Here is a 24,948-nt window from a genome sequence, read left to right as displayed (position 1 = left end):
TCTCTAATTTTATTCATCTGGGCGTAAAATAAAATAAAGATCACCGTCAAGACAAGACTCTTCTAGCAAGACAACAGTCGTAATAACCGGTGATTAAATTAAAACGACAAGCACTGGTGGGCCCCCCCAAGCACCGTTAATCTCCACTCCACGCCAGCCTCCATCCATTTTCCTTGATCAATCCCACTATTGGAGACACGCGACATTGCCGATTCAAGCTGCTGAAGGGAGGAGCCATGGCGTGGTGGGTCCTGAATAACCTGAGGTACTCGACGATGGTGTTGGGCGTCTCCAACGCGGCGGTGGTGATCCTGGGCTGCTGTCTCTTGCTCATCTCTTTTCCCTCCTGTGGCCCTCGCCAGACGCTTCCTTTCGCGGCGGTCACCTTGGCCGCTGCCGTCAGAATCCTCGCCATGGTTCGTACGGGGATCGCCCAAGAAGCCACGGCCACGACCGTCCTCGAGTCTTCCCACAGCGCAGTCGTCGATGCCGTCATTCGCCAGGAGAGACGGGTATTTTTCTGTTAACCTCGTTCAGCTTCATTTTCTTGTAAGCCCTTTTCTCGTTTACCTCGTAGGCTTCTTTCTCTCTTTCCTTCTCTGTTTTTCTTTTGAAAATTGAAGGAGCATTTTGGAAGATTATTGGACGAAGTGCTTTTGGGGTTGATATTCTTCTTTCGTGGAGAGATATCTAGGACGATTCATTGTGACGGATGACATGTGATGACTTGTTTTTGGTGCTCTTCCCTGGTCTCAATTTAACCATATAGATTGAATTTCAAGGAATGCTGTCAAATTCTGTTATGCATGCTTGAATCTCATGAACTTGCTCCCAGGAGCCTGTTGTAAATCGAGGCAAATTAGAACTTGATTTACAGGAGTGTGCTGGACCTTGTTATAAAGAACGGACCACTGTACTCTGACTTTCAGTGGAGATACGATATAATTTTGATCTCTAATGGACTTCTTTCTTTTGGAATGGCTTGTGAGATGTGACATGAGTAGGTCGAAACTTGTCGAAATGAGCTTTTTAAGACTACAGGGTCTAGATGTTCCTGCAGATTTCTTCCGACTGTCTGAGTTGCGTATATCTGGAACTCCATATGAAGAGGATTTATCTGAAGACATCCAGCGACCCATGTCATGAGTGTCTGACTTCGTGTCTTTCGCAATTCAAATTAGACCCATCCGTTTTGCCTTCAAGTATGGACATGTCAATCTTGATAAGAAATTAGAGTATGCCATATTTTCTATTTTTAGCATTATCCAGCGAGCATGACAAAGATATTAAGCAGCCTGTACTTTGAAGAGGTCAGCGTCACCTGACTGTGGGCACCTTCCTTACAATTCTAAATTATTCCTTTTCTTTTCTGCATGGACAGATGAGGTATAAAAAATGGATTCGGTGGACCCGATTTGCTACGGTTGTCATGATGGTGCAATTCGTGGCTGCAACTTATCTTGTGCTCAAGATGGTTAAGTCTATTTCCAACAATGAAACAACGAGTGATTGCATCTTAGGTGAGGGAGTATCTTGCACAAGTCTTGGGCAATTTTCTGCTTTCACAATTCGATTGTTTGAAGTGTCTTTGAGTGTTGTTGCTCACTAGACTAATGAAATATGGTTTGGTTGAAGATAGAATGCTTCTTTTGTTTGTTTGACCTCTTGGTATTAGTTTTATCTATGAACAACTTGTGCAGTATAATTGCGTATTGCTTTTTGCCATTATGATCATGAGAAGAAAGACTTGAAATCTAAATGGAATCATTCTGTTTGATTCTTGATTGGCTGAGAAAGGGTATTTTGGGCATTGGTTTCTTTGTGTTCATCTGACTATTTTCTACTAAAAGTTATTTGATTTCTGCTTTGCATATCCACTAATCATCACTCAATCTCTAAGGCTATTAAAATGTAGGGATTGTCTCCAAAGCAAGCTTGTGGAAGCGAAATATGCTGGTTTTATTCATTGTCATGGTGTGTTTTGTTGCACTACTTCAGTGTTTTACGGGCTCCGATGTTCTGAGGTGGAGATCATTTTATGCAACTGAGGACAATGCATGGAAGGCCCACTATAGGGAGGTATTTGATCATGGCATGCGTGAGGCTTTATGCTGTCTTGGACGTGTAAAATACTTGTAGGCTTTTCTCCAACTTATTTGCCATTCCCCATTTTACGTCATGATTAATTTATAATTCCACTATGCTTGTCTCTCCAGGAGTGTTATGGAGGAAGATGAAGTTTATTCAGTAGCACGACTACTTGGGGATCTTGTTGCCTATCGTGCGTCAGGCACTGGCCACCTGGAACTTTTGGCAGGTTTGCAGATTAATTTATTCAAATTTCTTGGTCAATGGAGCAAAAGAGAGAATGCTGATGTTCATTGAAAAGTTGAGTTGCTTTTGGCACTCCATTTTCACGTGATGTTAAAATTTGTTGGTCTTCTGGAGCTTTGATACTTTGCAATTTAAAAAATGTGCTTTGGTGCTAATTCTGGAACATATATGGCGATGTGCTTCTAGAATACTTAGGTTAGGAGATTTGCCCTGCAATCCTTGGCCATTGCCAATAGAGCTGAAAGATTAAACCATATGATGCCGGCAGTTTCATTTCATGATCTTAGTAGTCCAGGAAACAGAGCAAAGTGCGGAAGTGGCATAAGAAGGAGCCGCACAATCAGATGGAGAATGAAGATGACTGGAATTTTGTGATTAGTTCCTCTAATATAGTAAAAAATAACTCTTTTTTAATGGTTTAGCTCTTGTCTCGGATTATTTCAAATATCTTGAGGATTTCAAAGGGTCTATATAGAGAATTTAAGATGACAGGCAACGCTACAGTTGCTTTGGGGCATGCAATTATGAACTTGCATACTTCTACCTTTTCATGATTATATGAGGGTTCACCTACTGTCCCGACCTGATCGTTCCATCTTTTAAGTAATTTAAGAGGTCTTTGGGCATTGCACATTGTAGCACTTATCAGTAACATCTTTGTGCATGTACTTATGCTTATTCCACTGGTTGGAGACACTACCGTTTTTTATTTATGCTGCATTTTATTTATCTTGTATGGAGAATAAAAGCTGCATATCATCACCACTCTGCATTCCTGATGGTCATTCCTTTTTATATTTAGTTTCCTGATTGTCATTTCTTTTACAATTTTTCTGCTTGTCAGTTCTTTTACATATGCTTTTGTGGTTGTCATTTTTTTTTTTTGGTGAAAAGCTTTTGTGGTTGTCATTTTGTTCCTCTTTTAGTTTACATTTGCATTGTATGAATTATATCATTTTGCATGACAATATTCAGGCCTAGCTTTGTTTCAGAGGAACAGTCTTTCATCAAAACATCATGGAGGGCTAACGGATGCACCTAGAGGACAAATCGAGGAGGCCGCCACTCTTCATAAGTTTGCTGAAGCTGCCTACACAGTATTTGATCTTCTGGTTTATTGAATCATCTCGATGAATATTTCTATTTCCACCTTATTTTTAATCACCATACTATGCAGGGTCCTTTGCTTGATTTTGGAAGAAATCCCTTCATCTTTCCATGTGCATGGCTCTACAGGCAGGGGATCTTGACTCCCTGGTCCTGCAACAGGTTCTTATTCCCTTTGCAACAGGATATAGGCTGCGTTTGGAAACACTTTGAGGAAAAGCCTTTGGAAAAATGCAAAAAACTTTAAGTTAAAGGAGTTTTGCAAAATGCAAATTATGTTTGGTAAGTTGTAACTTAAAAGTTCATTGCAAAGTAACTTTGGGTGAATTAGCTTTTGGGAAAATTATACTTGCAAGGCACTTTTTCATTTTTTATTAAAGAAAAGTTGAAACCCCTCGCCGGAGCTGGCAAAGGGCTGGCAGCTGCCAGCAACTCAGATTTGGCGCCGACGGCCGTCGTCCGAGGTCAAACGAACGAAGTGGAGATGTTTCTTAAACCATCCTTAAGCCTCTCTCCCTCTCTCCTGTGCTCTCATCAATGGCGGACGAAGTGGAGATGTTCTTCTTCCCCTTCGTTGGAGGAGGCCACCAGATCCCCATGATTGACGTTGCTCGCCTCTTCGCCTCCCACGGCGTCAAGTCCACCATTATCGCCGTCCCTAACAACCCCTCTCCTCCCAATGCTCCGTCACCTGCGACCAGGACTCGAGTTGGCTGCCTCGCCTGGGTTTTGCGTCGACCCCCCGGATCTGCACCAAGAACCTAGATCTGACCATCGCAGAGGGCCACCTCGCCTGGGTTTCCTGTCGGCGACCTAGATCTGACCACGAAGAGGGCCACCTCGCCTGGGTTTCGCGTTGGCGATCTAGATCTGCACCGAGGACCCAGGACGAGGGCCGCCTTGCCTGGGTTTCGCGCTGGCCCCGCGACCGGCCCTCGCTTGGGTCGCGTGGCCCCTCGTGGCGGTCGTGCAAGCCCAGGCGAGGTCGCTGGGTTGCACGACAACGCCGGCCCCCCTCCGGTCGGTCGTCGTCCCCTCACAGCCACTCCGGCCAAGGTGTAAGTGAAGAAGATGATGAACAGTGACAAACAAGGCCAAAACCGGAAAATCAAAAAGTAGATGAGGATAGTTTCGGAAGAATATTTTTTACTTACCCGGTATCGTTGCTTGCCGAAAATGCTGAAATGCCAAGGCAGCCTTCAAGCTGCCTTAGGCTTTCAGCCTTGTGAAGGCTCACTTTGAGCCAAAGATATTTTCAAAAAATTTACCAAACACCTAATCCTTGGCCCAAAGGACTTTGGGTGTCTAAAGCTACTTGGGAAAGTGGTTCCCAAACGCAGCCATAGTGCCTCTCATCTCCAAGGCTAATGTTGTCTTAGTTTCACCTCCTCCATCTATTTAACTTATGTCTTGCCAGGAGGCCAAAACTTCATGGCGATAATTGGTGGCGAGGTCATGCAGCTGCCTTCTTGAAGTATGCTGGTCTGCCTCCTGACGCACTTCGCCAAGGCCGTGTCTGTCAGGTACGTGTGATTTGTCTGAAAACTGTAATGTCATCTCCATGGATTCTATAAGATCTACAAAAAGATCAAAATGGTATGGGCACAAGTTACATTCCAAACAAAGCACAAAATTTTGGCTGCTTCCGCAATTTTCCAGTTAGAGGTGGTTACATTAAGTATGGACACGAAAGCAAGAACAATGAAAACACCAAAAAGTGAAGTTAGTTTGACGGGCCTCTGATTTTTTTCCACCAAAGAAGGTCATAAAAACTTTCTTTTGTTATCTACCGCTTTTTATGGACGTGCATTGTAATTTTCACATCCAGAGAATACTAGATGTGGTCAAATTAGATTACAAGATCCAAACTGATGTCTTCACCAAGATAGCAAGGAACTGTGAAGCAATCTAACCAAAGAGACTTACCAGCCTTTGCCTTTTGCTTTGATGGAACCTGAAACATGATGCCCTGAGCCAATTCTATTTATCAATTGTTCCCTACGCTTTAAAATTCAGTGAACCAAGTAGTGATCTAGATAACTTTGGCAAGATGCTAGTGAAAAGAAAGCAGCAGTATCCCCATTATTGAAAATTGTACAGCTGTGATTGCCTAACTACCATTGGGTGTCTAGATATAAGCGACCATAGTTTGGTGACAGATTCCCTTGACTCTGGGTTATAGGCGAGTTCAAGTCTAGATTTTCTGTAAAACACCTGTTGAGATGCAACACAGCATTTTGCTTCAGTTATGGCTGATTTGGATGGCAAATGATCCTTGCCTGTTGCCACTTATAGTAGGATAATGCTATATCTCACTAACTTCAAGTAATTGGGATTGGCAAAAATGAGCTGGCTTGCGAGGGTAAAATAATTGGTTTAAACTGCTTAGCTACTTTGGAATTGTCAGTTCAGCAGCAACAAGGAAGTTGTATTTCAATTTGAAATCTTTACTTGATGGGTTAATAATTTATGGACAATTAGCACCTGCAGGGTATGCCTTAGCGGGAGCAGGGTTTTTTATTGTAGCATGCATGGTTTTGGAAAATCACTCGGCTAATGTGGTGATCATGTGAATCTGCCAGTTTTCCCAGGAAATTGCTTATTGAAAGGAGGATGGAACCTTCTTTTGGAAGGAGGAAAGAATTCTGTAATTCATAAGTCAAATAACTGTAATTGAGCAGTCTAATCTCATTATTACCAGAAACAAAGTTTAGCTACTATTCCTGTTACAGTGGAATTTTCCCATACAATATTCAGTTTAATTGATAAACATTTAGCAATTGGTAAGTTGAGTTTTTTTAAAGGAATTCCCTAATATGCATTTGTGATGCGTTCACAAGTTATTTCCTGTCCTTGAAAATGAATTACAACTATACTGTTTCACTCATGCAAACATAATGCACCTTTGATGCCTCATTTGCTTAGGATAAATCTCAAGTTCATAAGGGAAGAAGACACACAGTTCTCTGTGTTATTTTTACGTCTACCGCAGCAGTGATTGATCGAGTTATGTCGCCATTTGATAATGAAGAAGTACAAGAAGCACAAACTCAAGTCTTGTTTGTCAATACCAAGTCTATTATAATTAGGAATTAAAATGCTTGAAAAAGGAAGTTGGATAGGTTGCATGATGTCGTCATATAGCTGAATTATCCTGTGCAGTGTTAAATATTCTTGCTTCTAAGACAAGGTCTGCTTTTTCTTATAAGATTTTGGTTTCCACCACCAGCTATAGTCCATATAGAGGCTCGTTACCATGCTTATGATGTAATAAAAGTGGCAATTCCTCCATAACTTGACAGTAAGGGATAGGCATGGGCCAGGCTGGGACTGCACCGCCGTCCTTGCCTTATGGAGAAAATCATGCCACATCACCATCCCATAGTGCAGGGAATCACTCCCCATTCCCATCTCTACGGGCATTGCTTTGCAAGCACAAAGTTAAGTTTCTCTGCAAATCAAGGGTGGAGAGAGAGAGAGAGAGAGAGAGAGAGAGCGCTTGATACCAATTCAAGGCACTACTAGGATGGTGATACTGTAGTGATGAACGGACTTACACAATTGGTGGTGATGGAGGTAATTGCAATATTAGAAAAGTTCAAGTGATTCTGAGGATGCATTCCAATTTCAAATTATGACTCGTGAGGAAGGAACTTGGATAACAGCAAAGGACAGAGAGAGAGTGATGCAGACTTAATTTCGGGCATTCTTGTAGAAGCGAGGGTGAGGGAGCTACTACCATAGAATATGCCCGGACCCAACATAGGGCATAGAGAGAGAAAAAGAGTGGTTTTGTGTGTGTGTGTGTGGGGGGGGGTGGTGGTGGTGGTTGGGTGGCGCAGGCAGCTATAACCGGAGCTGGGCACAGGTTGCCCATGGATTTTACTTCCTTGTCCAGCGGGGCACAGGACGGCTTTGGGTGTTCCGTGTACCCCACCCTGTGCTCATACCTTGACAGTATTTCCCTTGATGGTCTCAGTAATGATGGTGCCCATTCTAGTCAGGATAATGGTGGCAGAGGTGTTACTGGGACAGCAAGGCGTGTGATTCGCCAGGCAATGAATTTTGTGGACTCAACTGTTCTTAGCTAATGTGTGGTAGTGGCCACAGTTGTGCGGATTGGTTGGTTGACCTGAGTGGGAAGGGGGACCTGACCAACTGGTTAAGTGCTCACTGGTCCAATGGTTATAGTGGCCACTCTTGGACTAGCAGTGGTGATGGTAGCCAGTGGGAGCACTTGGATAAAGTATTTGGGTTTCGGTGACCTACGATGTGGGGAAACACAGGTTGGTAAATAGTTGTGCTTGTGTGACGACGTTGGCAGGATCTAATGCTGGCAGCATTCGGTCAATTGTTCTTGTTGAATGCTGTTTAAGCCGGTTGTGGTGACAATGGTGATTAGTCCAAAGTTGAGAGGTGCCAAATGCCAGCAGCCAGACAACAGTGGTGTGTAGACAACAATATGGAGGTGATAGTCATGGTGGCGGTCACCTACCAGTCGCGGTAGCAACAAGTGTCATCTGGAGACTGGCGTTGGACAGTGAACTGACGTCAGGCTATTTAACAGCTGAGTTGCTTCCATCCATTCTAGTCCCAATTCATTCTCACCCCCAGCAAAGTATTTTATTTCCATGAGAACATTAACATTAACACCGGCCACTCCATATATGAGAAACAGTATATGTTTTACATATCTTATAGTAAGACTAATGGAATGAGGTTTGATTCTGCTAATGCTAGTGCAACAAGAACATCTAAGCCATTGGTCAATCTAGCTGTCTGATTTGATATTCTCTAAAAGACGAACCTCTTCAACTTCTAGTATGGAGTGTATTTATGCTAGACAAGATAAATGTACTTAATTCATTGGTAACTTCACCTATCCTCCCTCTAGTCCTATCAGCTCATTACCATCTTAAACCAACTTTGGCTGCTTGCTCTGCAGGCAATACTCAATTGAAAAATTTATGAGCACAAAAAGTGTACGAGTTGCCTTGCATTAATCTCCTTCACATATGGTGTGCTGTGCTCTTGACTTCTGGCCCTTTTAATACTTGGATACTCAAAAGTCTAACCAAGGAAATCACATTATTGTGGTACTATAACATACCTAGGTGCCTTTGATTTATTTGGAATGTTATGTTAGTGTTATTGTGTTATTTATTTTTGGGTTCATCGACCGCCGACCCCAACTAGTTTGGGATAAAGGTGATGTTGGTGTTGATGTTGATGTTATGTTAGTGTTAGCATTTTGATTGCATGCTCGCCTTAAGAAAATATTCCAGTTTTGGAGAAAAATGGTGTTCCTTTTTTTCCCCATGTTTGGTGTCTAACTCAATTCTTTTGCCTAACTGTTGTATATCACTTTCACTGGGTCCTACCATTAAGTGATTTGTTCTTCTTTCCTTAAATCGTCCAGGCAAAATGTGAGGCTGCGTATTTCATTGCTGTTCTCCATCATGCAAGGACAGTTGTAGTTGCTGTTCGTGGAACTGAGACACCTGAAGACCTCATAACAGATGGTTTATGCAGAGAATGCACCCTCTCTGCCGAAGACTTGGATGGATTGATGAGGCAAGCACAACCACCCTCAATAGCTATTCTCTTTCTTACTTTCCCCTCTCAGCATGAATTGACTCTACTCTTCGAGCAGCTCCCTCCCCCCAATGCATGTGACTGAATAACTTATTTCTCTTGTGAGGGGTGTAATTACCAGTGTAAGAGACTGGAAAAGATTGGGGGCAATGAAGAACAATGTCCATTATCCTCCGTGAAGATTATAGGGTCACGAGAGGGGGCAAGGAAAGTACGCAAAACGGCCATGTTACTACTCAAATGGCTCGCATTGTGATGCAGCAAATTGCTCACTTCAGAATTGCATCAGAGAGCTCTAATTATAGAGCATAGAGAGACCCACACAAAATCTCAATTACTTTAATCAATAACCACTTGCCAGCTCATTCCTAAATATCTGGTGACAATTCTCGAACATTCTGTTTTTGTCTTCTTTTGGACTAAACACGAGGGATATGCTTTTGAGATTAAAATTTGAAAACATGGGACTCTGTTCTGGAATTTAGGCTTGCAGATTGATCACTTTTTTCAGCATTTTCAATTCATTTGAAAACATGGGTTCTCCAATTTAGCAATAATCATTTTACTGGACACCCTCAGTTCTGCACAGGTCTACTTTTGTCAGTCACCATTCTCTTTTGCATTTGTTCACTCCGTCTTCACCTTCAGCTGGCTACTCTGTTTGTCTCCAAAAAAAAATGAAGCTTAAAAAAGGATGCTCTGAAGCCTATAGATTAATTAGTCCTTTTAGGTGACTGAAGCACAAAAACATCTGATCATGGTGTCCACACATGCACGCAAATAAAAGGGGAGTCATTAGCCCAAGGAAGATGCTTTGAAGCTTTTGCTTCCTTCATCATGAAGGTGAAGCTTTGGTTTTAGCTCCCTGGAATATTGGATAAAGTTTCTTCATTAAAATCTGTGGGTTTGTGATTTGGTTTTTACTATATAAAGTTAATTTCAACATGTCCATTTTTTTATCAATCTGAATCTTTAGTGTGGGAATAATAAGTTGGCACTTCTCAGGATTAAAAACTTGAGGTTGTTATATATTATTCGTCAGTGAAAATAATTTGTTTAATGTGTGTATGAAGAATATATTAGTGTAAGGAGAATGAACACTAAGTTATTTAGAAATTATATTGATATCATGATAACTTCAAAATTTTCCAAACATGTTTTAATAATGTTACTTTTTAGAATATAATTCTTTTCCTATTTCAAATGCAATTAGATAACAAAAATTAGAATGAAAACTGTTTTCATACTCATTGCTGTGAAGACCAAAATAAAAGATGTTTTCATGAATGAAATATTCCCCAAAATATACTTGGTTGTGTAGAAGAATATCTAACAATATTGGATATATTTAGTGGTATTACCATACTGCCAATACTATTAAGTGCTACTACTGAATAAATTTAGTAGCATTGGAGGTATTTAGCAGTCTAGTCAATCCTACTAATGCTACTACTTCCTTTCGGTTTTTAGTAGTAAAGTTCTACTAGTATGTATGTCAAACTCTACTAAATACTTGTCAAAACATGAAATAGGTTTAGTAATTCAGGAATTAGTTGTGAGTGAGTTTGAATAAGGTAGTTAGGGATTTGAGAGTTTCTGCACGATCTATACATAAAGCTCTCTTATGTAATTTCTAGCCATGTAAGCCTCGTAAAATGCCTCATCACATCTCCACGCGACCTGTCACTTGGCTATTTGTCGCCATGACTCTTGAGTTCCCATGACCTACCCTGCTGAGTTAGATATCTCGTCATTCTAGTTGGCAATGTGAGAAGGATACACCATTTTCCTTTGAGATTTTGACAGAATGAACTTGAGCTGGTGATGGTTTGCATAACTAGAGAAATAACCGTGGAATCACCGTCATGATATTACCCATGCAAAGACATTATCATGTGACAATAAAGTATATCTCTATGTCTTTTTTTTTTCCCTTCCAATTGATTTAGTGTTCATGTCTACCTTCCCCGCTCGTCTCCCCCACAAAAAAAACCAAAAAAAAATCACACACAACCAAAACCAAAAATGGTTATCCTTATTCAGACTAATAGCATACTCCCAGTTGTCCTTGGCCTCATAATAATATTTGTACATCTATTAGGTCCGAAATCTCTGCTTGTAATGGAAAATGTTGATTGCTCTAAACATATCTTGCTTTCTTTCTCTCATTCTTGTGAAACAAGCTGACACTGAACTGGAAACTGCAGTCACCCTTGCTCTGACATCAGGCAAAGCATCAAGACCTCTTTTCCCCATTATGGGCACTCTGGGATCGTCGTGGCTGCACGAGAACTTTTTCTGCAAGTTGAAGGAAATCCTGGAAACAATGGTTAGTTTACTTTCTTTTGCTTCTAATATTGTTGTCTGCATTTGTCAGTGTAGTGAGTTGTGGGCCATCATTGGCTGTGGTCGTTGCATGTGGTCGTTACATGGAGTAATTCTGTTTGAGGTGTGGATGAAGATCTTTTAAGACGGGATGGTTAGCTGTGTTACTACTATCAAGATCTATTTGTGGGAAGGCATTGTGGCTATCTGATATACAGCAACAGAACAAAATAGCATCCTTTTTGCTTCTTTAGTTGGTCGGCGGATGCGAAATTCTCGATATTAGTTTCATAATCGTACTGTATCATCCATAGTAATTCTAGTCATTGTTTTACAGTGTTTAACGGTTGAATAGTGTTAACCTCAAATTATTTTCTAAACTGTTGTTTTCATAAGCTGTGTCCTGACAGACTCAATGAGGAGTTGTTTAAAAATGAGAACAAATCCTCTGAAAGTATGCTTAGTCCTTTCCATGTTTACATGTTAAGACTCTACTCTACTTGCTCATCTGCAATCCCTACCACGCGAAATTTTGACTCTTTTGCCTATAATTCTGCAACCAATTTCCAAAGTTTCCTACAAAGGCTTAGGTTCAGTTTGTCAGTCAACTTTACTATTCGAGACAGGAAAAAGTTGTCAACGTCTGCTGAGTACTCATTATCTATAATATCATTGAAGATGGATGGACTTCATGGAAAACAAGATGTTGGCCAAGGGGCTTTCCTGCATTTCATTTCTCATAAAAAAATAACGGAGGTATTTCATGCTTGTATGTACTGAAGGATAACTCGAAATTTTGGCTTGTTCTTCACTCGAAGAGCTGCTTTTTCCATTGAAAAACCATACGAAAATAAATTTAACTTGTCCTTTTTCTCATGCGTTATTGTGAAGCAGGAGACGAGGAGCCCATATTGAGGAGCCATCTGTCCTCATTGATGGGTCCAGGATGTGAGTGTGATGGTTACAATTTGCGGATAGTGGGGCACTCTCTTGGAGGTGCCATTGCTGCTATGCTAGGCCTTCGAGTATGGCCATTCCACTTATAGTTATTTCGTTGGTCCTCATACTGCTTTTTTTTTTTTTTTTTGTGGGTGGGGGGAGGGGGGGATCAAAACTCTCATACTGCTTTATCCATTATGTTTTTTATCATACTGAAGGAGACTGCATACGAAAATAGATGGCTCTTTTGCATTATATCGACACGGAACAAAACTTGGAAAGATCACCCATGTGTACATGCATTCTATTTACACATTGCAATTGGGGAAACTCAAGATTATGGAATATGACTCAATCTGCATATACCATATTTGTGAATTACCTTCAAAATATGTCTTATTCCTCATACTCCCCCTTGAGCTAGAGCACAGATTTCATGTATGCCAACTTGTTAAATACATGCTCAACTCGGGGACCATTAAGCACTTTAGCGAACATATCTGCTAATCGACCACTAGACCTAACTAATGGCATTATAACTTCCTGATATTGTGACTTTTCTCAAACAAAGTGACCACCATCTATCTCTTTGGCCTCCCATGAAAAGCGCGATTTGAAGCAATGTATATAGCTGCCTAATTATCATGGAATAGCTTCATCGGTTGAGGTTGCATCGTGCCCATCTCCTTAAAAAAATGCTTCGACCAATTTAATTCACAAGTGGTTATAGACATAGCTCTATACTCGGCTTCTCCATTGAAACAAGTTAAAAGATTCTGTTTCTTGCTCTTCCAAGATATCAAATTTCCTCCAAATAACACACAGTAACTGGTAGTAAGTGATCTAACCCTGTCAGCATGAATGTGACCAATCACTTGAGCATAGCCTATATCTTAATAGCACAATACTCTCTCAGCCTCTCTAATTGCACATTTAACATACAACACTTCAGCCCTCTACATTCCAAAGAGTTTTAGTCAGTGAATTCAAGAATTGACTCACTACACTAACAACAAAAGGTATGTCTGAGCTTGTAACTCTGATATAATTCAGCTAACCAAACAGCCTGTGGTATGTTCCCAGATCAGATAAAAGCTCCCCCTCTCCTGGTAATAACCTAACATTTGGAGCCATTGGAGCAGCAACAGGCTTCAAATCAAGTAGTCCAGTCTTGTACAAAATATCGAGCACATGTATCTTCTGAGATATATAGATACCACATTCAGATTCAACAATAGTGACAAATACTTCAGCGGCCCCAAATCTTTGGTTTGCAATTTTGAATCTAGATGGCTTTAAGCTGAGTGAGTCCAACTATGTCATGCGATGGCAATATCACTAAAATATAAGCATGTGTCGCGTGTCGTAATGTCAGTAGCATAGAGAATGGTTAGAATGACTGCATTTGGGACAAAATCCCGAACAACTGAACTGAATTGACTGAACCAAACTCAAGGTGACTGACGGGGCCCATAACTCACAGGTTGTGGGTTCAGAACCTTGTTTTGATACCGTGTGACAATAGAGAGTAGGAATTAGAGAGAAAAATCATGCGTGTCGATGTGAGCGCACATATCATATATCTACATGACAAACAAGGACACACAAGTTTATAGAAGTTATAAACGCCCCCTTATGCTGTGTCTTATTGTTAACATGCGTGAATAAACTTATGTAAAGAGGGCTAAACTAGAATGACAGATATTTCTACTTACCTCTAGATAGATCAGATCAACATACACGAGCCATATTTTATGCTGCGCTCTAAATGCATGGCCTGCATCACTTTTGCTTTGAATGGTACGTGAAAATGAAAGTTTGTGTCAGTTAGTGTATCATTATAGAGTGATATGATACCTTTTGACAGAGCATAGTCTATTTATTGAGTAATGAGGTGCCTGGCTCAGTTTTGTGGAATTTAACACGTGGGTTTTTTGATATAGTTGAGTACATATACAAGGCATTCATTTAGTGAAATAATATTTAACAGGAAAATATTAGGACTTAAAAAGCATGCATGGTATTTGCTGATTTATTTGGTGCATCGTCCTTGACTAATGAGTGGGGAAGAGATACTGTTTTTTGAGGCAAACCGCAAGTATTTAATGTGTTTTGTGGGTGTCTTTCCCAGGAGGAGTTGATACTTTTTTTTTTTCAATCTCTTTTAGTCCTTTTTCCCTATATATATTTATATATTTTTATTTTTACACATTTATTTTTATATAATTATTTCTTTTCCCTCAATCAGTCTTGCTTTTATTTTATTTATTTTTGGGTTCATCGACTGCCGACCTCAACTAGTTTGGGATAAAGTTGATGTTGATGTTGATGTTGAAATACCTGTGATGGGTCTTCACTATCACGTGATTTCTCTCCCTTTTTATTTAGATCCGGATCCAAAGAAAGTATAAATATGGGTCAGTTAGAATACAAACACTGTTTTAAAGAGAGACGAGAGTTATCAGGTTTGAACTTAATATGATTTTGATGATAACTCTGTTCATACCGCAGCTGTATCGTTGCTATCCAAATCTTCATGTGTATACATATGGAAGCCTTCCATGTGTTGATTCAGTGGTGGCAGAAGCCTGTTCAGATTTTGTGACAAGGTAACCTCATAATCTGCAAAACATGTTACGTTGTTTTCCTTTGACTTTCTGTTTTGAGGGTTTGAGCTTTTTACAGCATTGTATACGACAATGAATTTTCTGCGCGCCTTTCAGTGGGATCAATCCACCGACTTCGTGCAGCTGCCATTATGGCACTTTCTCAAGATTCAAAAACTGATACAGCATTGATGTATAGACTCGCCCGCCAATTTCTATATCTTGGCCAGTATCAATCCCAGGGAATTAGAAAACTGGCACCTGGCTCGGTATTTAACTCTGATCCAGTCTCAACTGGAGAATATGGTCGAAACGTATGTGGGGGCCAATATTCTAATAAGGATAAAGGTATAACTCTTTCATCGTTCTCAAACTATGTAGTGTCAACATGAATAGGATATGTCACTGTAGCCATATCTCTCCCATCTTGTTACCCCTTAATTTGGTTTTAAATTTGTGACTTTTAGTTCTGAGAGATTCTTAAGGTAAACGGTATATTTCTTTGGGAAGGAGGGAGAATTATATGTTGAGAGGCTCCAAGGGGAGACGGTTCTATAGAGAATTGTCTTAGGACTCCACCAGATCCAACATGAGGAGCACGAAGATTTGGTGCTATGGTGCAAAAAAGAAAATTAACTGTAATTTTCTCTTAAAACCTGTCTTTACTTCCCCTTCCTTGAAATCCTGAAGTTCCTACTGGTAAGAAATTGTTGAAGGATGGAAATAAAGCAAAAGCCGTCCTTTTATTTCTGTGAACTCTAACAGTAGCCCAACTCAACTACTCGTTCTTAAACCCTGACGCTTGTAAAATGCCATATGCATCCAAGAAATGCTGATTCAATGGATATAAATGAGCAAAAACATGAATCCTCAAGATTAGCATACATTGTTGGCCAAATAAATATTTAATAATGACAGAAAGATAATTGGAACTGACTGCATTAGTCTGTTAAAGGTTTACTACATCGAAGAGTCACACGTGTGAACTCCGATCTATGCCAGATGTTCTTAATTCATGGTATCCTTTTGTGCATTCCTCATTGAGCTTGAAGTGGAGCCGTGATTACTTATTTTAGACATGAATCTGAAAACTTTGGTGGTTCCTCTTAACGATAGCAGAACTTATTAGCGCAGTTTGAATTCAGTATAAATATCGATTCTTTTTGTTTTACTTGTTTCAATCATAATTTGATAAGTTTTTTGCAGGAAAGGACGAACGTTTCAGTGATTTGTTCCTCTTGGGTGAGGCAGTTGTGGAAGAAGTGGTTGTTGATGTTGAGCATGACAATCTCACCAGCCCTTTTAAAGATGACATTTCAATTGCAAATTCATTTGATGATCCTGTGACCGAATTTATGGAGACTCTCCCAAATTCTAACCATGCTTCGGCTGATGATCCAAAAGAGATGTTTCTACCAGGTCTCATTGTCCATATAGTGCCAGATAAGAGGAGCTTGCTCACTCCCATTTGGAAAGCTTTGACAATCAGCGAGATGCCACAGAAATTTAAAGCATATATATCAGACAGAGAGACATTCAAAGATATTGTGGTCTCCCCTTCAATGTTTCTTGACCATCTTCCTTGGAGGTACTTGCATTTTTTTCCCCCCTTTTTAACGGGATTGTGGTTTGTTGCCATCATTTTGACCGAGTATGTGTATACCAGATGCCACAATGCTCTGCAAAACATATTGGCTGCTCAAGACTGATTTATGAATTGGCATATCATTTGGGGAACTTTTGTCAGATCAACGAAGACATGGGTTATTATGTGCATAAGCTGCAGTGCTTGCCTTCTAGACTTCTGGACAAAGCCGTGTCATAACTCCTGGTAAGTGCACAAGCTGACCTGGAGGATTTCCAGGAGTAAACTTCACACAGTTCAAAAGAATTATCCGCGTAGGTTCTAGTCATTTGATTTCTTGTATAGGGAACTAACAAATTTGCATCTCCTCAGTGAAGTACTTGAATTACGAAACTTGCTATCTGGTGTATGCGCTAGTGATGTGTCGGTTACCTTTTTTCTCTTGAAGAGCATACATGTTCTCTGGGCTGCTGCAAGGCTCAACTCCTGCTACCAGTGCCAGTTGCTTTCACAGAGGAAAACCATCACCCGAAGTGTGATGTATGCTGCTAGAATTCGTGTGCTCTCAACTTCGATGACTATCTTGACCAAAAAAAACTTCGATGAGTATCGGTGGCTTACGAGTTAGGGAAATTACCAATCTGTAAACTTGACAAAATGTCTGGGTGTTGTCCTATTCATAATCCACTCATCAAAATAATAGTTGGAGGAAGTTTTCCCAACCCGAAAGGGTGGTTGCTTGTCACTTAATTAGTAGGTTGGAGGCTAACGCCTCAATTACACATTGTTGATTGAAGAATATTTATAATCTCATTGAATAATAAAGCAGTTATTACATTTGAGGCGCCTATGTCATATTAACTAACTATGGCCTGGAGATGATTTGAGAAAATTAATTTAAAAAGTCTTTAAAATATTGTATTATTGTCAATTCGGTACTAAACTTTTTAATTGTTTTAATTAGGCCATAAATCTTTTTTATGTTCTGTCAATTGAATTCATTCAACCAATTTTGACTAGAAATTGCTCACATGGATGTTAGTCATTTTACATGGCACAATCGGCGTTAATGTTGACATTTCAAAAAAATATATTTTAATCCGGTTTGAGGTTTTCAATTTTTTTTGCCTTTTTCCCCTTTTCTTTGCTTTTTTTTGGGGGTGGTTTGGTGAGAGCGGTGAACCTCCTCGACTTTGGGCGAGGGCGTTGCGGCCCTCTCTGGCTGTTGAGGGATTAGGCGAGGGCCACAACACCCTTGCCGGGCAAAACGAGGGAGCGCGAGCCCTCTTGCGCTAGGGCTCGGTTGCCCTTGTGCCCCACACACCCTCACTTGGCCACAGCGAGGGCCACGGCCGGCTGGCGAGAGTCATCAATCCTTACTCAAAAATAAAAATAAAAAAATAAGAAAAGGTGTAGAATTTAATTGACACTATTAAAAGATTTATAATTGAATTAGTAAAAGTGCTATAAGTTTAAGAGTTTTTGGTAGTTTTCTTTAGACAATATAGCATTATGACTTCGAAATACGGGAAAGAGATAACTGCCTTTCGTTAAAGTGCAATGATAAAGTACACTTTTATTTTTTATTTAGATATTAATAACAATAATTGAGTGTCATTGTATTAACCTTTTATAATTAGAACATTTCAAATATAATGTGTGTTCAACCAAAAAACGTGTATATGAAGTTACATCTTTTTTAAAAGTACCAAAAATTAAGTATTTCATTACTATTTCACTTGAGTTAAGACCTTAATTTTATCGGAGGTGGTGAGTTATTACTTGTACAAAGTAGAATAGACAGTGTTAAAGGACTTCCTAACTCTTTACGGGCGTAAGCGATCTACACTATAGTATACCTATTAAACGGGTGTTCAACTAAAGCAGTCCATAATAAAACTCCAATTGAAGCATGGAGTGGATGGAAACCTTCAGCGAAACATCTGAAAGTGTTTGGCTATATATGCTATGTTCACATCCTTGATCAAAAAAGGAGCAAGCTCGATGAGAAGATGGAAAAAGGAATATTCCTCGGCTATAGCAATCGGTCAAAAGGTTATCGGATTTACAACCTAAGAACTAAGAAGCTCATGATCGGTCGAGACGTTGAGTTTGACGAAAATGCCAATTGGAACTAGGAGGAAGAGAAGACCGAGAAGAAGTATGTTACCTTACCCGATATACCACCTACTCGAGAGGAATCAACATCAGAAGAAGAAGGTGGAACATCAAATTCCTCCACTTAGGATGTCACGCCACCATCCTCTCCAAGCCCGGCACAAGAAGAGTCAACTCCAGAATCCCCTATACTAAGAGTACAGTCTTTAAGGAAAGTCTATGAGACATGCAATTTTATGTCCTTAGAACCAAGCAACTACGAAGAAGCTTCCAAAGAAGAAGCTTGGATTAAAGCCATGGAAGAAGAAATCAAGATGATCGAGAAAAATGAAACTTGGGAGCTCGTTGATTGCCCCAACTACAAAGAAATCATTGGCGTCAAATGGGTTTGCAAGACAAAGCTAAACGCATATGGATCAATTCAAAAGCATAAAACAAGGCTTGTGGCGAAAGGATACTTGCAACGACTAGGTATCGATTGTACTGAAACTTTTGCTCCTGTTGCTCATCTTGATACTATTCGAGTACTCATAGCTCTAGCAGCACAAAAGGAATGGAAGATCCATCAACTAGATCTAAAGTCAGCATTCCTAAACGGATATCTTTAAGAAGAAATATATGTGAAACAACCACAAGGATTTATCCTCAAAGGCCAAGATGAAAAAGTTCTAAAGCTCAAGAAAGCCCTCTACGGGTTAAAACAAGCACCACAAGCATGGTATAACGGAATTGATGAATATTTCACCAAGCAAGGATTCAAGAGGAGCATGAGTGAGCCTACACTCTACATCAAGACCCAAAGCAATTATGATACTCTTATTGTCTCTCTGTATGTAGACGATCTTATATAAATAGGGAATAATGAGAAGATGATTCGAGAATTCAAAGAAGATATGATGAAAACATTTGAGATGATAAACTTGGGATTGATGAACCACTTTCTCGGTATCGAGGTGGGTCAAAATGAATGAATCTTTATCTTGCGGAAGAAATATGCAGAGAGCATCTTAAAGAAATTTAAGATGGATTATTACAAAGCAGTTGTGACGCCACTCGTGATAAATGAGAAACTATTAAAAGAAGATGGAGCAGAAAAAGCGGATGCTTCGCTCTACGTAAGCCTTATTGGCGCTTTATTATAACTTTCAGCTACACTACTAGATATTATGTATGCTACCAGCCTATTGTCATGCTTTATGCAGAGTCCAAGCCAAATTGATTTTGGAGCAGCCAAGAGAATCCTAACATACTTTCGAGGGACTACAGATTATGGTGTATGGTATCAACCTAGCACAACAGCCAAGCTTATCGATTGCATGGATAGTGACTAGGCGGGTTCAACCGATGACGGAAGAAGTACTACCGATTATGCATTCACTCTAGGATCTAGAATACTATCATGGGCATCCAAAAAACAAGACTCAATAGCACAATCTACTATAGAAGCTGAATATACCGCAACCGCTACGACAACTAGTCATGCAATATGGCTTAGAAGAATTCTAGAAGACATTGAAAAAACGCAGATATAAGGTTCTGATGTTGCACTAGTGTTTTGTTAGAGCTGTCTTCTTTCTTCCAACCTACTTCATATGTTGGGTTTTTGGTTCATTCCACATAGGACGGTGGAGAAAGTTTGCTTTCTTTTTGTTTGTTTTTCTTTAAAGTCCTCATCCTTAGTTAATTTGTATCGTAAAGAAAAGATTTTGCAACATCTTGCATCCTCTCTTGTAAAGGTCTGGGCTTTCTCACTTGTGTGAAATTCTTCATATTTGTGAGCGCATGCTCGGTACTTTTTCGGGTTTTGAATTTGGCCAGGCCAACTGTTTGGGCCAAGTGACCTACAGAGATTATTGTGCCAGGCCCAATTTTTTAAAAAGGGCCGTCTCTTGGCCCAAATTTCTTGAGACTCTCTTTGACTGCGATTTCTAAAGGTGGTGAATGGACCAGATTACCGCTTTTCAAAAGGTCATAATCCTACGGATTTACTTAATTAATCCCTTGCAGGATATTACTTAATTGACTCTTCGTATACCAAATGACATAACAGGCAAAAATCATGGTGGGCGTAAGGTTAAATGGTTCAACCTAATATTAACTTTGAAAAAGAAAATGGGAACGTGTTATTAACTATTCTTCCCTAATGAACAGACTACTTTGGATGAACACTCTTCTAAAAGGGATCTTTTGATGTATAAAATGATTACTAGCAATAACTTAATGGAAGCTGCTAACCTGACAGTTTAATTTCCCAATTAGTGAGTGTTTTATGCAAAACGCGCGGTGATAGTTGTCGCAACCTAAAAAATCAGGTTTTCCAATTTTAGGTTAATGGATTGACAAATTAATTAATTAGATTAACTTAGCTCGAACTCTATCAAATTCTATCAAATCGTGACTTATGGTTCAAATGATTATCTTTCAAAAGATTTTTAATTTTTCGAGCAGACCACTAATCATTTTTGGTAGGTCGATTAGAAACTAAATAAAACAGCGGGAGGATTATTTTATTTCTATGAACCAGAGATTTTGGGCACGGGGACTTGATTACGCTAGATTACTCTAACGCCCTTTCGATACCATTTAATTTCATGAAAAAATTTGATCAAGCAGCTTTAATTGATTTTAACCTAAGCCACTAACGTAGATTATCATGCATGTGCACAATTAATTAAATGAACATCCAAAATTCATCGTAAGCATGAAGCATGCGCCAAGCAATCTGCTCTCCTTTTTGGATTTTCACTTTTAAATGAAATCTAATCTATATGCAATGCACGAATTTTAATCTAAATGCAATGGCATGAATGAATGCTATATAGCCTAAGAATGCATATAAATTTAATTAAAATACATGACTAACTCTATATGACATGCAATTACAATCAATCCTAACATGCAATCTACACGATGAATTCATTAATTAACCTAAACATGCAACTCTAAATGTGACATGTAATGTGACATGACGACAATGATTTTTTTATTTTCGGATTCAATTATGGCCCTAAAATAAACTATGCCTAATAGATAGTTATCTTACATATTTTAATATTTAAATTGACCTAAACCCTAACCCTTTAAAGATAATATATTTTTGGCATAATAATCTATCTATACATGCATATTCTAATCTAGAATGGAATCTAATCTAATTTATTCGGGCAACCAATTTAAACATGCAATCCTATCTATATGATTTTAACACTACAAAAAAACACAAATTTTGCGATGAAATTTGCCACAAAAATTTCAGCAAAATTCATCGCTAAAAGATTTTGCCACAAATTTTGCGATGAAACAAAATTCGTGGCTGATTCGGCGTCGCAAAATTTAGCAAAGAAAAATTTCAATTTCGTCGCTAATTTGCCACGAACAACATTCGTTGCTAAATTTAGCAACGAAATATTGATTTCATCACAAATTTGCAATGAATACAATTCGTCGCTAAAATGTGTTTTCGTCGCTAAATTTAGCAACGAACATGATCTTTCGTCGCTAAACTTAGCGACAAAAAGAGGATTTTGTCGCTAATTTTAGCGACGAATACATGTTTTCGTGGCTAATTTTAGCCACGAATAAATCTTTTCGTCGCTAATTTTAGCCACGAATATATGTTTTCGTCGCTAATTTTAGCCACGAATATACGTTTTCATCGCTAAATTAGCGACGAAACAGCATTTTCGTCACTAAATTTTGGCAAAATTCAATTCGAAACACAGACTTAGAGACGAAAAATTTGAATTTCGTCGCTAATTTTCCATGAAAACAATTCGTTGCTAAATTTAGTGACGAACAATTGCGACGAAATTCCTTTGTTACTAAAATTTAGCGACTAGAATTTATTTCATCGCTAAACTTAGCGACGAATAGCCTTTTTTGTCGCTAAAAGTAGGGACGAATATTTATTTCGTCGCTAGAGTAGCAACGAATTATTGTTTTCATCGCTAAATTTAACGATCAATAGTTGATTTTAGCGACGAAAATATGTTTTCATCGCTAAATTTAGCAATTAATAGTTGATTTTGTCTAGCGACGAATAGTTGATTTCATCGCTAATTTGCGACAAGTTCTACAAGGAGTTGCCATCGAAAGTTTCGCCGCTAAAGTATGTTGTGATGAAAATGGCGCCAATTCAATGTTAGAAAATTTAGCAACAAATTTTTTTTTTCCCACGAGCATTGTTATGGGATAAATTTAGCAACAAACTTCGCAACGAATATTATTCAGCGATGGATTTTGCGATGACCAAGCATGGGACGAATTTTGCAACAAACTTTTATAATTTGTGATCGTACGATAAAATAATTTCTTTTAATTTTCAATTTTAAATCTAATTAAAAGAAAAATTAATTTCTAGAATTTGTATTTAACATTGATAAAGCAAGATCTAAATATTATAATAATATGCAAATAAAATACGTTCATCTACCATTCTCTTTTTTTCCTACAGATTTAGCAAAAGATCAGAGAATGTCCAGAACTAGATCCATTTGAAAATCTTTCTAAAAGTCGTATCTTTGAAAAGATGCAGCCCAATTGGCCAGGTCTGCAATTAAGGAAGAACAAAGTGGAAAACATCACAAACATTGCAGCAGAAACATGCTCCCCAATGAAAGCAACACTTCTATCTACAAACTGCAGATCCATAGACTAATTAGGATTCTAAATATCGCCTATTGTCCCTAAGCAGATAAATCAAAGAAGAAAAGATGTCCTGCATCTCATCAAATTCAACCGCATTTATACTTGAAATTTTCTTTTCATAGATGAGTTTGAGGGGATCTTCTAACTCCTGCCAAAGCAAAAGACACCATCATTTGAGAGTGTTGCTGCATTAACATAGATAAACCAGCCAAACCATCCATAAAGATGCTTACATATTTCTGGTTCTTCTGATTGGTGATGAAATAAGGGGACATGTAACCTCTATCCAGCTTCATCCCCACAATAACCTCTAGTTCATTGTATAATGTCTTTCCCACCCTGCAACAAAAAGGAATTGGAAATCCATGGGCCTCAGCAATTAGTAAAAGATGCAGTTCACATCAAAATCATGCATATAGAGCACCAGCATGACAAATAAGTGCAAACACAAAAAGATTAAGATACGTTTCAACTTACGGAGATTGTGATAACACCCTCCTTGCCAACTTTTTCCATGGCCTTTGCGATCAATTCCCCAATTTCCCGCTCTCCATTAGCCGATATTGTTCCAACCTGTCCATATACAGGCAGCATAACTTGTAATGAAAGCTGTCTACATCAGTAAACCAACGGATGCCAACTGCTACTGCATAAACTAGTAAAAAGCAAGGGGTACATTACCTGTGCAATCTCCTCTGATGTGCTGATCATCCGCGGCAACGACAAAATTACACAATCGAGGCCCGAACGGACAAACCTGAGCGGCCTTCTAGGCGGTGAGAGTGCTCTCGGAGGCTTCCTTTCGCTCGGCGCCGGTCTTGAACTCGGCCAAGTACCGGTGATAATCTCCCTTCATCTTCAAGTAGAAGACCTTGGAGTCGCCGGAGGCAGTGGAGGGGATGAGGCGGGAGTCGAGGAGCTTGAGAATGCCGGCGCAGATGACGGAGAGCTCGGACTCGATCTTGGCGCGGTAGTCGCGGATGGAGGCGACATGGTCCTCGTTGCCGCGGCTCTCCTCCTTCTGCTCGATGGAGGAGATGATGCGCCAGGAGGCGCGGTGGGCGCCGATCACGTTCTTGTAGGCGATGGAGAGGAGGTTGCGCTCCTCGACAATAAGCTCCTCCAACTAGGCGGCGGCCGAGACCTTCTCCATGAACTCCAACATCTCCTCGTAGTGCTCGGCCTGCTCGGCCAGCTTCGCCATGTACACGTTCTCCTCGCGTACCGATGGTGCGGTCGCCATTGTTGCAGAGGTTACATCTGGACTTGGATTGGTCTTCCTCTTTCGGTTTTTGATTTCTGATTTTTGATCCTTCGACTCTTTTGAGAGCGTTTGACGGAGAGAGAAGGAGAGAGATTTTGTGAGGAGGAGAGTTTTTTTTTAGGGTCGGGGGCTAATTTTGGAGAAGTGGTCTGGTGGGGCCGATATTTGTGTTGTCGAGATTCAGAGGACTGATCTGAGCCGTTGGTTTAGAGAGAGATGGTAATATGGCCCTGTTTGGCGGGAAGTCCGGAAAATGAAAATTTTAGAAGATTTGGCGGGTGGGTTTTGTCGCTAATTAGTGACACATTTTGCGACGGACAACTTTTTGTCACTAATTAGCGACAAATTTAGCGACGAAATTTTTTGCAACAAATTTAGGGACGACAAAGCCATTGCTAATTTTGCAATGAAGTTTATTTGTCGCTAAT

At 39.7% G+C, this 24,948-nt stretch overlaps 1 protein-coding gene, 1 long non-coding RNA gene and 1 pseudogene across 6 annotated transcripts; 1 reads left to right on the top strand and 2 right to left on the bottom strand.

The window, feature by feature from the left end:
* The first annotated feature begins 160 nt into the window (after positions 1-160).
* LOC115739131 lies at positions 161-17,336 on the top strand. Of its 5 annotated transcripts, XM_048271309.1 has the most exons (16): positions 161-512; positions 1,382-1,520; positions 1,916-2,135; positions 2,217-2,317; positions 3,310-3,446; positions 3,512-3,603; positions 4,859-4,964; positions 8,861-9,015; positions 11,244-11,365; positions 12,256-12,386; positions 14,812-14,909; positions 14,986-15,254; positions 16,113-16,494; positions 16,654-16,737; positions 16,864-17,076; positions 17,109-17,336. In XM_048271309.1, the coding sequence occupies exons 1-16, from the start codon at positions 237-239 to the stop codon at positions 17,239-17,241; spliced, it is 2,658 nt and encodes an 885-aa protein (XP_048127266.1). In that variant the 5' UTR covers positions 161-236; the 3' UTR covers positions 17,242-17,336. The 5 variants fall into 5 exon arrangements, 4 of the variants coding, with proteins under 4 accessions (XP_048127266.1, XP_048127267.1, XP_048127268.1 ...); XR_007196694.1 differs by lacking the exon at positions 17,109-17,336 and having other exon boundaries at positions 12,253-12,386; positions 16,573-16,737; positions 16,940-17,042; XM_048271310.1 differs by lacking the exon at positions 17,109-17,336 and having other exon boundaries at positions 12,253-12,386; positions 16,940-17,042.
* Positions 17,337-23,429: 6,093 nt separating this feature from the next.
* On the bottom strand, positions 23,430-23,972 carry LOC115739134. Its single transcript, XR_004015190.2, has 3 exons — positions 23,938-23,972; positions 23,734-23,829; positions 23,430-23,595 (listed from the first exon to the last, which is right to left on the bottom strand). It is a non-coding gene; the product is annotated as an uncharacterized LOC115739134 (long non-coding RNA).
* A 46-nt stretch (positions 23,973-24,018) lies between these two features.
* Positions 24,019-24,632, bottom strand: LOC115739133 (annotated as a pseudogene).
* Between the last annotated feature and the right edge of the window lie 316 nt (positions 24,633-24,948).

The sequence above is a fragment of the Rhodamnia argentea genome, chromosome 10, assembly GCF_020921035.1.
Source record: "Rhodamnia argentea isolate NSW1041297 chromosome 10, ASM2092103v1, whole genome shotgun sequence".
NCBI classification, from domain to species: domain Eukaryota; kingdom Viridiplantae; phylum Streptophyta; class Magnoliopsida; order Myrtales; family Myrtaceae; genus Rhodamnia; species Rhodamnia argentea.
Note: the sequence above shows the minus strand (reverse complement) of the source record. Positions and strands in the feature narration are given on the sequence as shown.

Bases quoted from the DNA above. Each gene is read 5' to 3' on its own strand.
- LOC115739131 (XM_048271309.1), top strand. From the start codon at position 237: ATGGCGTGGTGGGTCCTGAATAACCTGAGGTACTCGACGATGGTGTTG. The intron at 1,521-1,915 runs GTGAGGGAGTAT...ATTAAAATGTAG, and splicing joins AACGAGTGATTGCATCTTAG to GGATTGTCTCCAAAGCAAGC. The intron at 3,447-3,511 runs GTTTATTGAATC...CATACTATGCAG, and splicing joins ACACAGTATTTGATCTTCTG to GGTCCTTTGCTTGATTTTGG.